We start from the raw sequence: 11,648 nt of genomic DNA on the forward strand, positions 1-11,648 counted from the left end.
ATTATACTCTACTTTTTTGCCACGTTTTACGTTCATTTCCTTGATTTACACAAGATTTATTTATACTTAGTTAGAGCTAATTTCTAATATGTGCTTGGTGCTAAGACAGAGAAAGTAATACATTAATATAAATTTTGTCAAAATTCAAGTATCATCATTATATTCATTATATTTCCGTTCATATAACTTATTTCCTCAGTTCTTGTCATTTTGCATAATTTTTATTTTTTAAAAATAAATCTATCACTTTATTTTAACCTCATCCATACTTTTATATTTTAACTCCTTTTTAATTCAATTTACATAATTCATCATTTTTCTTATCAAATATCCACATTTTTTTAAAAACACTTCACTTTTCTTTAATGCTAAATCAAAGTATAAATAAAATATAAACAAAATTAAATTATGATAAACTAAATCCCTTTCATAAGAGCTAAAAAAATTGCGAACATAACATAAGATATATCAACTCGAAGATAATTTGCAAATAAATATTTATTTATATTTATATTCATAAAATATTTGATAAAAATGGTAAATTTACAAGTGGGAAACTAGTATACTTGTACACCACCAAGTTGTGGAGTGAAAGAGAAGAAAAACCCCACGTTTTTTTGGTCGTGCATTCTCGTTCCTGCTTAAACCCCCCCCTCCCTCTTTTTTCCCATCATTTCTACCTTCTCTTTTCTTTAGTTTTCTTGCATACTAAAAATAAAAATACTCCATTTCTGGCGTAGCCGTCGAGGTTCGTCTTTCTTCAGATCTCACTCTTTTCTCTTCATCTCTTCCTTTTTCTTGTTTTAGATCGGATTTTCGAATTCAATTTCTCAATTCTCAACTACTCATTTCACCTTCGTCGCTCTTCAGGTTTATTTTTTATTTTCATTCAATTTTTATTTTCGTTTCGTTGTATCTAGGATCTGATTTTTGTTTTTGTTTTGTTTGTTTATATTGTCAATTATTTTGAAAATTATTGTTTGTTTTGTTTGGATAATTTGATTTGTGAGAAGTTTTTATTGTATTTGATTTTGTATGTGCATTTTTTTTTTGATTTGTATCGAGTTTCATTTCAATGGATCTGCGATATCAGTATGACGTGCTGTATTGTAGATAGAGTGTTTTGTTAAATCAGTATAGATTTGATCGTCAGAAATGTAATTGATCAATTGATGTAATTTGAATAGCTGAAGATTTTTCATTGCTCAATGAATTTGAGTTTAGTTTTGTTATTTTGAATTGCATGATGAATTTTAATGTTCGATCTGCAAATTGATGTCTGAGAAGCTGAATTTGATTAATTAATCGATTGAAAATTTAATCGTTGATGATAATCTTCTCTCTTTGTTTAATATAGATCCGATTGACTTGGTGATGGCGGGGGAAGTGAGAGGTAGAGTGAAGGCTGTTCCTTCAGGGGACACCTTGGTGATTATGAGGATCATCCAAGGAGATGCCGTCCCACAGGAAAAGACGGTCACTTTATCGTATATCATGGCTCCCAAGCTGGTTTGTATTTTCTTTTTCATGCTGTAATTTTGATTTTTTTCGTTTCCCATCACTAAATTTGAATGTTGTTCTAACATCTTTGGTGTGTTGACTTTAAGTTGCTTTTTATTTACATGCTTTGAGAATATGCCTTCACTTTAAATTAAGTTACTAGGAGTGGATACAATGGTTGGAGTATGTTAAAAAGCGTTTACTTTTTTTTCCTTCGGTAATATCTTGACAATTCTTTGTCATGCAACTTTGGAATAGGCTCGCAGAGATACTTATGACGAACCCTTTGCATGGGAGAGCAGAGAATATTTGAGGAAACTCTGTATCGGACAGGTTTGACTTCTGTTTTTTGCCAAAATTTTATTATATTGCTTGGATCTCTGATGAACTTTATGCTGCCTTTTGGAATTGTGATGATCTTTTTGAATTAAAAATTCTGACTTCTAACAAATAAGCTTCCTGCATATGACCATAGGTAGTATCTTTTAAAAGGAAGAAGGAGGATGTCCCATCTTCAATGGCTGGGGCGGGGGCGAGAGAGTTTGGTTCTGTATTTATTGATGGAAAAGATGTGGCGAAGATGGTGGTTTCAAATGGCTGGGCAAAGGTGTGCTTAATGTCTTTCTTTGTTGATGAATTCTGACTGTTGCTTAACTTCATTCAAATTTCCTTTGGGATTTCTCTGGATGATTTTTACGATCAGGTAAAAGAGCTGAAAGGTGATGGAAGCCCCGAGTATCAAGAGCTACTGCAACTTGAAGAACAAGCAAAGGAGCAAGGTTTAGGCAAGTGGAGTAAGGTAGATAACAAGCTTTGTTTTGTGATGCTTTGATACTAATAAAATAGTTATATGCTGGACTGCATAGCAGCAAAGAGGTTGTGCTATTTTGGAATCATGTTTTTTACCCGGGAGCCCAAACACATATAATTGCTATGGAAGTGAGAAATTTTCAATGTGTTTCTGCAGTAACTGGTTAATGTCCATTCATTTTCGTTTTTTCGGACCTAAATTGAATCACATGAATTGATTGACATTGTTCATGTTCAGACTCCTGGTGCTTCAGAGGCTTCCGTCAGAAATTTGCCTCCTTCAGCCATTGGCTCATCAAATAATTTTGATACCGAGGGGTTTTTATCTGAAAATAAAGGAAGGTCATTGCATGCAATTGTGGAGCAGGTTCGTGATGGAAGTACAGTGCGAGTCTACTTGCTTCCTGAGTTTCAGTATCTTCAGGTTTTTGTGACTGGAATCCAGGTAGGATAATGAAGAGAACTAGTGTTATATAGTTTTTGGTGCTGCATTTAGAGGCTTGTTTTAATTTCTAATACTTCTTATTTTTATGGTCGCTAGTCTCCTTCAATGGGAAGGAGACCAGCTCCAGATAGAGCTATTGAAGCTGAAGTAAGCACAAATCAACCTAATGGACAAACTGCTACTGAGACTCGTGCCCCCCTGACCTCAGCTGCAATAGTTGCTGCAGCAGCAGGTGTGGAGACAGCCCCAGACCCCTTTGGGAGGGAAGCGAAGCACTTTACAGAGACACGCACATTGCATAGAGATGTAAATCAGTCAACCTTTCTTATGTCATCTCAATGGTTGATGTGAATGGCATGGGCCAATGGTTTACCTTGTGTGAATGTCTCATGCGTTGAATTCTTGATGTATCTCCTTGTGCAGGTACGCATTGTCCCTGAAGCCCGTGATAGTTTTGGCAACTTGGTTGCTTCTCTATATTATGATGCAGATGGTACAGCAATGAACCTGGCCCTGGAATTGGTAAAAAATGTAAGTTTATCTGCATGTAGAAAATTTTTGAAAATCATTTGGTAGGTGTTGTTTGAGTGGGTAGATTATGGCTTTAACATGTATGAGACCTAGTATTCTAATTGTTGGTTCTATTGGTAAAAAACCATAAATCTTTGTTCCAGTTAGTGTACAGATGACATGGTACACCCGACCATTTACCAATTAACATTTTCCTTTGTTATTTGCTTATTTTTCTGGCTATTTTCCTTTTGTATCCTAACCTTTCAAGTACAGTACTTTCAGTCAGTAGGTTGCTGGTTCACAGGATAACTGAGAACTTGCTGTTCATATTGATGCAGCTTGACTTTGTCTAGCTATATAAATTTCTCGCTTCATCATTCATTTAACACAAATACATGCTGTTGCCTGTTGGTATCCATTGAAATTTCTAACTACCTATATTTTTAACAATGCAGGGCTTAGCTAAATATCTTGACTGGAGTGCAAAATATTTAGAAGACAAGGATAGAATGGAATTGAAAGCAGCGGAGCTTGAGGCAAAGAAGCAGAGAATGAGGATGTGGACAAACTATGTGCCTCCAGCTACAAATTCAAAAGCAATCCATGACCAAAATTTCACTGGAAAGGTAATAGGATGACAGTCTTCCATGATGGGCTTCTTATTTTCTCCAATTACTTATTTATAAATTTCTAATCTTTTGTGATATCAGGTAGTTGAGATTGTTAGTGGAGACTGTATCATTGTTGCCGATGATGCTGTGCCACTGGGTCATCCGTTGGCAGAGAGAAGAGTCAATCTCTCTAGCATAAAAGCTAATAAACTGGGTAATCCACGGAGGAATGGTGTAGTAGAGCCATATGCACGTGAGGCAAAGGAGTTCCTTCGCCAAAAGCTCATTGGCCGTCAGGTATCCCATGGGTTAAGCTATTTTCTCAATATAGTAATATCAATAAAGGCAAGTCTAATGATAAGTTCTTTGTAAACTTAGGTGAATGTTTCTATGGAGTACTCAAGAAAGGTTAGTGTTGGGGGTGGTATTGAAAATGTGGGTGCCCCTACTGATTTCAGAGTCATGGACTTTGGATCTGTGTTCCTGCTTGCTCAAGCCAAGGGTCAAGGTGTTGATGCTACATCTGCTCAATCTACAGCTGGGGGTCAGCCAGCTGGATACAATGTTGCTGAAATGTTGCTTAGCCGTGGGCTTGCAAAAGTAGTACAACACAGAGACTTTGAAGAAAGATCCAATTACTATGATGCTCTATTGGCAGCTGAATCAAAACCAAAAGCTAGCAAGAAAGGGGTTCATGCTGATAGTGGTGCTAATACACCTGCATACCACATTCAAGATCTCACCAATGTGAGTTTCTTGTTCTGTTTGCTGCATAATCTCCTTGCTTGTAATTCGATACTGCTGTTGCTTATCCCTTCCCCCTACCTGTCCATTTTTACTGCATCGCACTTCAAACATTTTATTGCAAACCAAAATTCTTTTTAATATAAAAATCTTTCAGGCTCCAGCAAAGAAAGCCAAGGATTTCTTGCACTTCTTTCAACGAAGTAGGAGGCTTCCTGCCATTGTTGAATATGTTCTCAGTGGCCATCGGTTCAAGCTTCTAATTCCCAAAGAAACTTGCAGTATTGCATTTGCTTTCTCAGGGGTGAGATGTCCTGGACGAGGTGAACCTTATTCGGATGAGGCAATTGCATTTATGAGGAGAAAAATAATGCAGAGAGAAGTTGAGGTAACATATGTCCTTATTGAGGAGTCGCATGTTCTTATTATCCAACAAAATGGAAATCAGAAAAGAGAACGTCCTTTCTTGTACTTGTATTAAATCCATTCTTCCACCTCAAAATTTCAGATTGAAGTGGAAACTGTTGATAGAACTGGCACTTTTTTGGGATCTCTCTGGGAATCTAAGACAAATATGGCTGCTGTATTACTTGAAGCTGGGCTTGCTAAATTTCAGGCTTCTTTTGGTATGGATCGGATAGCTGATGCTCATCTACTTGCTCGAGCTGAGGAGTCTGCCAAACGCCAGAAGTTGAAGGTTAGAAATGTTTATGTGATGTTTTCTTCTCATGGCCACTATGAAGTCACTTTTAACAAACTTCCAAGTTTTTTTGCAGATATGGGAAAATTATGTTGAAGGACAGGAAGTTTCAAATGGATCACCTTCTGTCCCTGAAAACCAGAAGAAGGAAGTTCTAAAGGTATTCTTTGGTATATGTACGTTGTACCATGTATTCTAATATGTTTTTCTGGCCAGGAGCTAACCATTATTGTGACAATGTTTTATTTGTATAGGTGGTTGTCACCGAAGTGCTTGGTGGAGGAAAGTTTTATGTTCAAACAGTTGGTGACCAAATGGTTGCTTCTATTCAGCAGCAGCTTGCTTCCTTGGACATTTCGGAAGCTCCTGTAATTGGTAGCTTTAACCCCAAGAAGGGTGATCTGGTTCTTGCTCAATTTAGTGCCGACAACTCATGGAACCGAGCCATGGTGAGAACAACCATGAGTTTATTTTTCAGTAATTAGTTGGATACATTATACTATCATCTGTTTTTTGAATTGTTATTTGTTACACTCTTTTTAATGTTAAGAGATTTTTGAGATGTGTAACAATTAGAAAAACAGAGGATGGTTCGACATTTTATTATCAACTTGTAATTAACTTCTTGAATCTAAGATACTTGTTGCTTTTACAGTAGATTGTTGGCTTGCCACAAGGTGCTATTGTTCGATCAAACTTGATTTTAGCATTCTTTTTGTATTAACAGATTGTGAATGTGCCTCGTGGTGGCATTGTTCAATCCCCAAAAGACACTTTCGAAGTCTTCTATATTGATTATGGTAACCAAGAAGTACTCCCCTACAGTTGTCTACGGCCTATACCTCCTTCAGTTCATTCTGTACCTGGATCAGCTCAACTCTGTAGTCTTGCATTCGTCAAGGTTCCAAGCTTGGAGGAAGATTATGGACATGAAGCGGCTGAGTATTTGAGTGAGCTAACTCTGAACAATTCCAGGGAATTTAGGGCCATGATTGAGGAAAAGGATACATCTGGTGGAAAATCGAAAGGTCAAGGAAGTGGCACAGTGCTTCTAGTCACCTTGGTTGATGTGGAAGCCAGTTCAAGCATCAATGCTGCCATGTTGAAGGTATGTTTAAGCTTTCCTAACATCTTTTGATTCGATTTTTATCAATCATTGCTTTGGCCTTGGATAATCATGCTTTTCCTAAGCTCATTTTTTTGACATTGGCGTAATTGGGGAGGGATACCTGAAGTTGAGTGGGAACTTTAACTTGTGTCAACTACTCAACTTGTCAACTATTTATTTGTTTCTCAATTCCCTAGATTTCGTGATGCTATGTTGTGATTACACCAACACTATGGGGTAAAATTTAGTGCATTGCATTGATGGCCTCCCGTTTTGTAATCTAAAAGAGGTTATTTCTTGTTAACTTTCGAATACAAAGACCATCTGCTGTTTCACACAGATTACAAGCACAACAAAATGGACATAGGCAATATCTAAATGAAGAGAGTGTGGAATGACTCCAAATTTTGATGTGGATACCAAGAAAAGTTTGCCTTTACGAGTAGTTTTGGGCTGTTAACTAGAGCATTTAAAAACTGATCCTTATTTGAAATGCAGGCTGGACTTGCTAGATTAGAGAAACTTAAAAGATGGGACAGCAGGGAGAGGAAATCTGCCATTGATAACCTGGAAGAATTTCAGGAGGAGGCGAAGAAGAGCCGTAGTGGAATGTGGGAATATGGAGACATACAGTCTGACGATGAGGATTCAGGTCCTCCTGCTAGGAAACCTGCCGGTAAGCGTTGAGCATTCAATAAAGATAACTAAACTACCTATGGTTTAGCTGTAGGCCGGGACTACACCGTTCAGAGTCCAAGATATAGAGAAGAGGAAAATCAAATGCGTCTTAAAATTAAACTACTGAGTTGGTCTTTTAGTAAGTTGCAAATTTTGTTATTTATTTAGTTTAATTTTCATAAACTTATGGGTAAAATAGTGAACACACTCCCCTTCTCCCTCATCTCATTCTCTGTACTTGAATAGAAGTGTCACGAGTTCGTTTGCTTCCGTGGGGAGGCTGCCCTCACAATTTTATCTGTAGACCTGTTAATTTTGTACCATCTTTGATTCTATTTTTGAACTCGTGTTCTTTACTTTGATTTGACATACTTGTGCGTGTAACGTGTTTCTGTTCGTATTGGACTACACTTGCCATGTGTTATGCTGAGTCCGTTAAGGGGGCAAAGCTACATAATTAGGGATGAACATCGATTTAAGACCTTATAGAACTTGCTCTAAACCCAATCCTAATTTTAAGTTAAGTTTTAATTTTTTAAAATCTATTGGGTGATCTTAAAAAGTTTGGGTCTGACGGTGTTGGACCCGGAACTCGCCCTAGATTCTTGTGATCAATCTTAGATTTAATTTAGAACTGTTTTGAATCATTTGGATTCAACATATAGGCAATTTTTTTGATAATCTAGTTGGAATTTTGAAATTTTAAAAATTACTAATGTCTCTAGGATCTCTCTACTCGCTTTCTCTAATTTACTCTTATCGTGTCTTATCACTTGTGTAAGTTGGAGCAAGCACCGCCTAATCTGGACGATGTTCTAAATTTGATTTTAACTTAAAATCTTTGTTTCACTTGGTATGCTCAGTAATAAAAACTTAAAGCTATGAAGACACATTAATAATCTTAAAAGTCAGCTTTCTTTTCATCTCTATTCTTCAAGAACACAAGTTGAGTGAGCTATAAACGACAGCATAATAAAAAGATATCAGTGGAGTTTGTATTCATATATTACAAGGAGAAAGATTGGAACTCCCTTGGCTGAAAGGACAAGGATTGTGGAAAGCAAGAAAATAGAAATGTAGTACATAGTTTTATATTAATAAAATGATTTAGATGGATTAATGCATTAATGTCAAGGTTGTTTAGTACAAGTTATTTCAATGAAATTGAGATTGCTTAAAAAAAATTTTCCAAGTAAATTAATATGAATGAGTGTGAACTTGTGAAGTTATTAGTATAAAGAGTTAAAAAGTGTGTGAATATGATTAAAAATGAGAGAAAATAAGAGAATATGTGTGGATACAAAATAAAAAAAATGGTGAGACATTGCTGAGTTAAAAAGACGAAAGGGTCAAAGAGTTTTCCCACTGTTCCAAAAGAAGAAATTATCTATTTTCTTGTTTTGTCGGTTCAATTGAATTTATCCTATTTTTATTTTTGACCGTAAATCACAAGTTATTTTCAATTTTTATTTAAATATTTAATTTAGTAGTTTATTCTTTTTTATTTTTAAAATTTTTTTCAGCTCCATTATGAAATAATGGTTTGTTTTTTGATAATTGATAGAGTTAGGCCTCAACGGAAAGTGGCGAAAAGAGAGTGATAACTGATAAGGCACACTTCTCTATGCTTATCTCATTTTTTCTGTGCCATCAGTTTTTTATTTTAATGGATTGTTATCATAGTAGGTAAAAATTAAAAAAAAATTATTTAAAATAAAAATAAAAATATTATAAATAATTAAATTAAATTAAAATAAAAATATTGACAAACTCATACTATATATACTAAGATACTAGGATGCAATCTTAGGGCAAATCTGATAAAGCGTAAAGGAAAGCAGTTAAAGGAAACAAAGGCAATATTCGGTGTACTTTATTCCAAGTTTCCCTTTAGGGTTTACAACATAGATTAGGATTAGGATTAGGATTAGGAGTACGGAGTACTCCACAAGTTGTATGCATACCCTCCAACAAATCTGGATGTTGTCTGCTTCGCTCTTTCTAGAAAATTCTAAACAATCATAGTTACTTATATATAATCATGAAAAGACAAAATACATACTTTTAATATAAATAAAATAACGAAAAAGATAAAATAAAATCTTAAAAGTTCTATAAAATGAAAATAAGTGTAATTTTCTACTTTTATGAATAACCGTTATTTACCTATACATCATCCGTTCTAATAAAATATATCCATCATACTTTTTTTCAAAATAAAGCAACCTAATTATTAAATAGTAATCCATCATTTTCTGTCTTTAATTATTGGAGTACCAAGTGGTAAGTTTAGGATGTTTGATAGTGGAATTGGATTTTTGATTAAATAAAAATATATAAAAATCTTATATTAAGTTTTAGATTTTTGTTGATAATTAAAAAATATTTACTAATTTATATCAAAAAAAAATATTTAAAAGCCATTATATATATATATATATATATATATATATATATATATATATATATATATATATATATATATATATATTTGCACTTTAATCATTATTTAATTTATAAAAGAAAATCAATAGCCCAGATCTATCTTGAAATTATAAATGGTTGAGGTTATGTGATTGTGTTGGTGGCATTAAAATCCAACACACTATAAAAATACCCATGAATTAATCCTTTTCGTCAGGTAATAAGAATCGGATTCTTGTCATAATAACTTAAGGTTGAAAGGAACAATACCAAACCACTACGCTAACTATAATTCTCAATTAACAAGTAGTAAGATTTTTCAAAGTTAATGTTCTTAATTCTAATCATAAAATACATAAATATTGTTAAGCATTTGAATATATATTAACATTATTACTATTTCAATTATTACATTTCTTACCATATTTACAAGCCTTAGAAAAAAAAAATAAAGAAATTATCATAATTTCACTAATTTTTCGATACAAGGGGTAAAATACCTTAATCATAATAAACCAATTATTTTAAAAAATACTTCATATTATATACTTCTAATAGAATATAGAGCCCTTTTTGTATGAGACCATCTCACGGTAAGAAGACTTCAAAATAAGAAGCCTATAAATTAAATATTTCTATTATTAGGCTATTTAACTCAAACAATAAACATATTCACCTTAAGTTTACACTTTTGATAACATCAACAAGTCTCAAAAAAGAAAAAATAACATAGGAATAGTAGTAGTGTGTCATTTATGCTTATAAAAAAAATTATAATACAACACACATTCTCATCTTATATTGTCATGTATTCCTTCAACATTGAAGTTGACAATGTACTGATCGATAAAGTATATAATATATAACATCGAAGTATAATATTATTGAAACCCAATAATTTCGATGTTATATATTCTATGACCAATTAATAATTTATATATTATATTAAAATTGCAATATTTCTTTAGAAAAGCTTACGATTTTAAGCATTAGACAAAAGTAACGTTTGGTGCCTATCAAGGGAACGTTGTTTTTGAAGCAACATTTCCCTTTTAAATCTTTGTATGAACAAATCCGCCGCTTGATCGATATCCTCCTCTTCCACCACCTTCTCCTCCGCCTCGATCGACAATCTATTACTCTCACCACCCTCCACCTCCGTCTCCATCTCCATCTCCGCCTCGGACTCTCTAAAAAGTGAGTGCGTCAAATCCGGCGCCAGTATCATTTGTTTGTCATCATGATCATATTGTAAGGTTGTAGCTTTATTATAGCTCATCCACAAACTCGTACTCTCTTCGTCTGGTTCGATTTCGTGTCGATTTTGAAGGACTAGTTGTTGTTGTTCATCATAGACAATGTTATCATTCTTTTTCTTAGGATGGTGTGAAACAAGGGCATGAAGAGAATTTGTTAAGGAAGTTTTATCAAGGTTTTTGTGTAGGAGAAAAAATATCATCATACGTATTCTTAGCTCATTTGTTTTGCTTGATAATGCATTTATTATTTTCTTTAACAAACTTGGTGTTTTTACCTTCATGGTTGATTTTATTTGTGTTTAGGGTTTTAGTTTTTTTAGTTGCATGAAAATTGTGTTTATGGCCAAGGAAAAAGAAGAGCACAATATAAAATGTAATAACTTTAAGATTTATATACACACAAGAATTATTGAGTATGAAAGGTACTCATATGAGCTTGACAAAGAAGATTGACTCATAGAGAATAGAAAAAGTAAACATTTTTTAAAATTGTATGAATGGAGATTATTAAATAAGTGAAAATATTGTGGATAAGAATTAAAGAAATTGATGAATATGTATTTTGATAAATAAAAAAGTAGAAAAATAAAAGGATAATTAATAAAAAAAAAGCAATTTTTGTGAGAGATTATTTATTGATGAGACGACTTTAAATAGAGAGTATATACTCATAATAAGTATAAGATATACTCTTTAACCCATATATAAAACACGTCTTTTAGTAAGATCAAGTCTCAATTAATTTCTTTGTAATAGCTACTCATAGTGAAACATTATAATATATAATTTATTAATTTAATAAGGAAATTGGGGTGTGAAGCAATAGTGTAGAAGAGTGAAACGTGGCTAAAGATGA

The 11,648-nt window shown here is 33.7% G+C and overlaps 2 protein-coding genes across 3 annotated transcripts; one reads left to right on the forward strand and one right to left on the reverse strand.

Moving 5' to 3' along the window:
* Nucleotides 1-561: 561 nt before the first annotated feature.
* LOC130820705 (ribonuclease TUDOR 1-like) lies at nucleotides 562-7,480 on the forward strand. 2 transcript variants are annotated; one of them, XM_057686182.1, is made up of 17 exons: nucleotides 562-870; nucleotides 1,358-1,509; nucleotides 1,759-1,833; nucleotides 1,976-2,107; nucleotides 2,204-2,299; nucleotides 2,549-2,755; nucleotides 2,852-3,061; nucleotides 3,179-3,286; nucleotides 3,724-3,894; nucleotides 3,979-4,176; nucleotides 4,258-4,626; nucleotides 4,781-5,011; nucleotides 5,132-5,320; nucleotides 5,400-5,483; nucleotides 5,578-5,772; nucleotides 6,051-6,431; nucleotides 6,930-7,480. In XM_057686182.1, exons 2-17 carry the CDS (start codon nucleotides 1,375-1,377, stop codon nucleotides 7,116-7,118), a joined length of 2,970 nt encoding a protein of 989 aa, XP_057542165.1. In that variant the 5' UTR covers nucleotides 562-870; nucleotides 1,358-1,374; the 3' UTR covers nucleotides 7,119-7,480. The 2 variants fall into 2 exon arrangements, with proteins under 2 accessions (XP_057542165.1, XP_057542163.1); XM_057686180.1 differs by having other exon boundaries at nucleotides 628-748.
* A 2,420-nt stretch (nucleotides 7,481-9,900) lies between these two features.
* On the reverse strand, nucleotides 9,901-11,238 carry LOC130820783 (uncharacterized). The gene has a single exon (XM_057686295.1). It carries the CDS (start codon nucleotides 11,071-11,073, stop codon nucleotides 10,516-10,518), a length of 558 nt encoding a protein of 185 aa, XP_057542278.1. The 5' UTR covers nucleotides 11,074-11,238; the 3' UTR covers nucleotides 9,901-10,515.
* Between the last annotated feature and the right edge of the window lie 410 nt (nucleotides 11,239-11,648).

This window comes from Amaranthus tricolor, chromosome 8, assembly GCF_026212465.1.
Source record: "Amaranthus tricolor cultivar Red isolate AtriRed21 chromosome 8, ASM2621246v1, whole genome shotgun sequence".
Taxonomy (NCBI): Eukaryota; Viridiplantae; Streptophyta; class Magnoliopsida; order Caryophyllales; family Amaranthaceae; genus Amaranthus; species Amaranthus tricolor.

Excerpts from the sequence above, each read along its gene's own strand:
- LOC130820705 (XM_057686182.1), top strand. The coding sequence starts at position 1,375 with ATGGCGGGGGAAGTGAGAGGTAGAGTGAAGGCTGTTCCTTCAGGGGAC. Across the intron at positions 3,062-3,178 it reads CACGCACATTGCATAGAGAT|GTACGCATTGTCCCTGAAGC; the intron begins GTAAATCAGTCA and ends CTCCTTGTGCAG. Across the intron at positions 5,321-5,399 it reads CCAAACGCCAGAAGTTGAAG|ATATGGGAAAATTATGTTGA; the intron begins GTTAGAAATGTT and ends GTTTTTTTGCAG.
- LOC130820783 (XM_057686295.1), bottom strand. The coding sequence starts at position 11,073 with ATGAAGGTAAAAACACCAAGTTTGTTAAAGAAAATAATAAATGCATTA.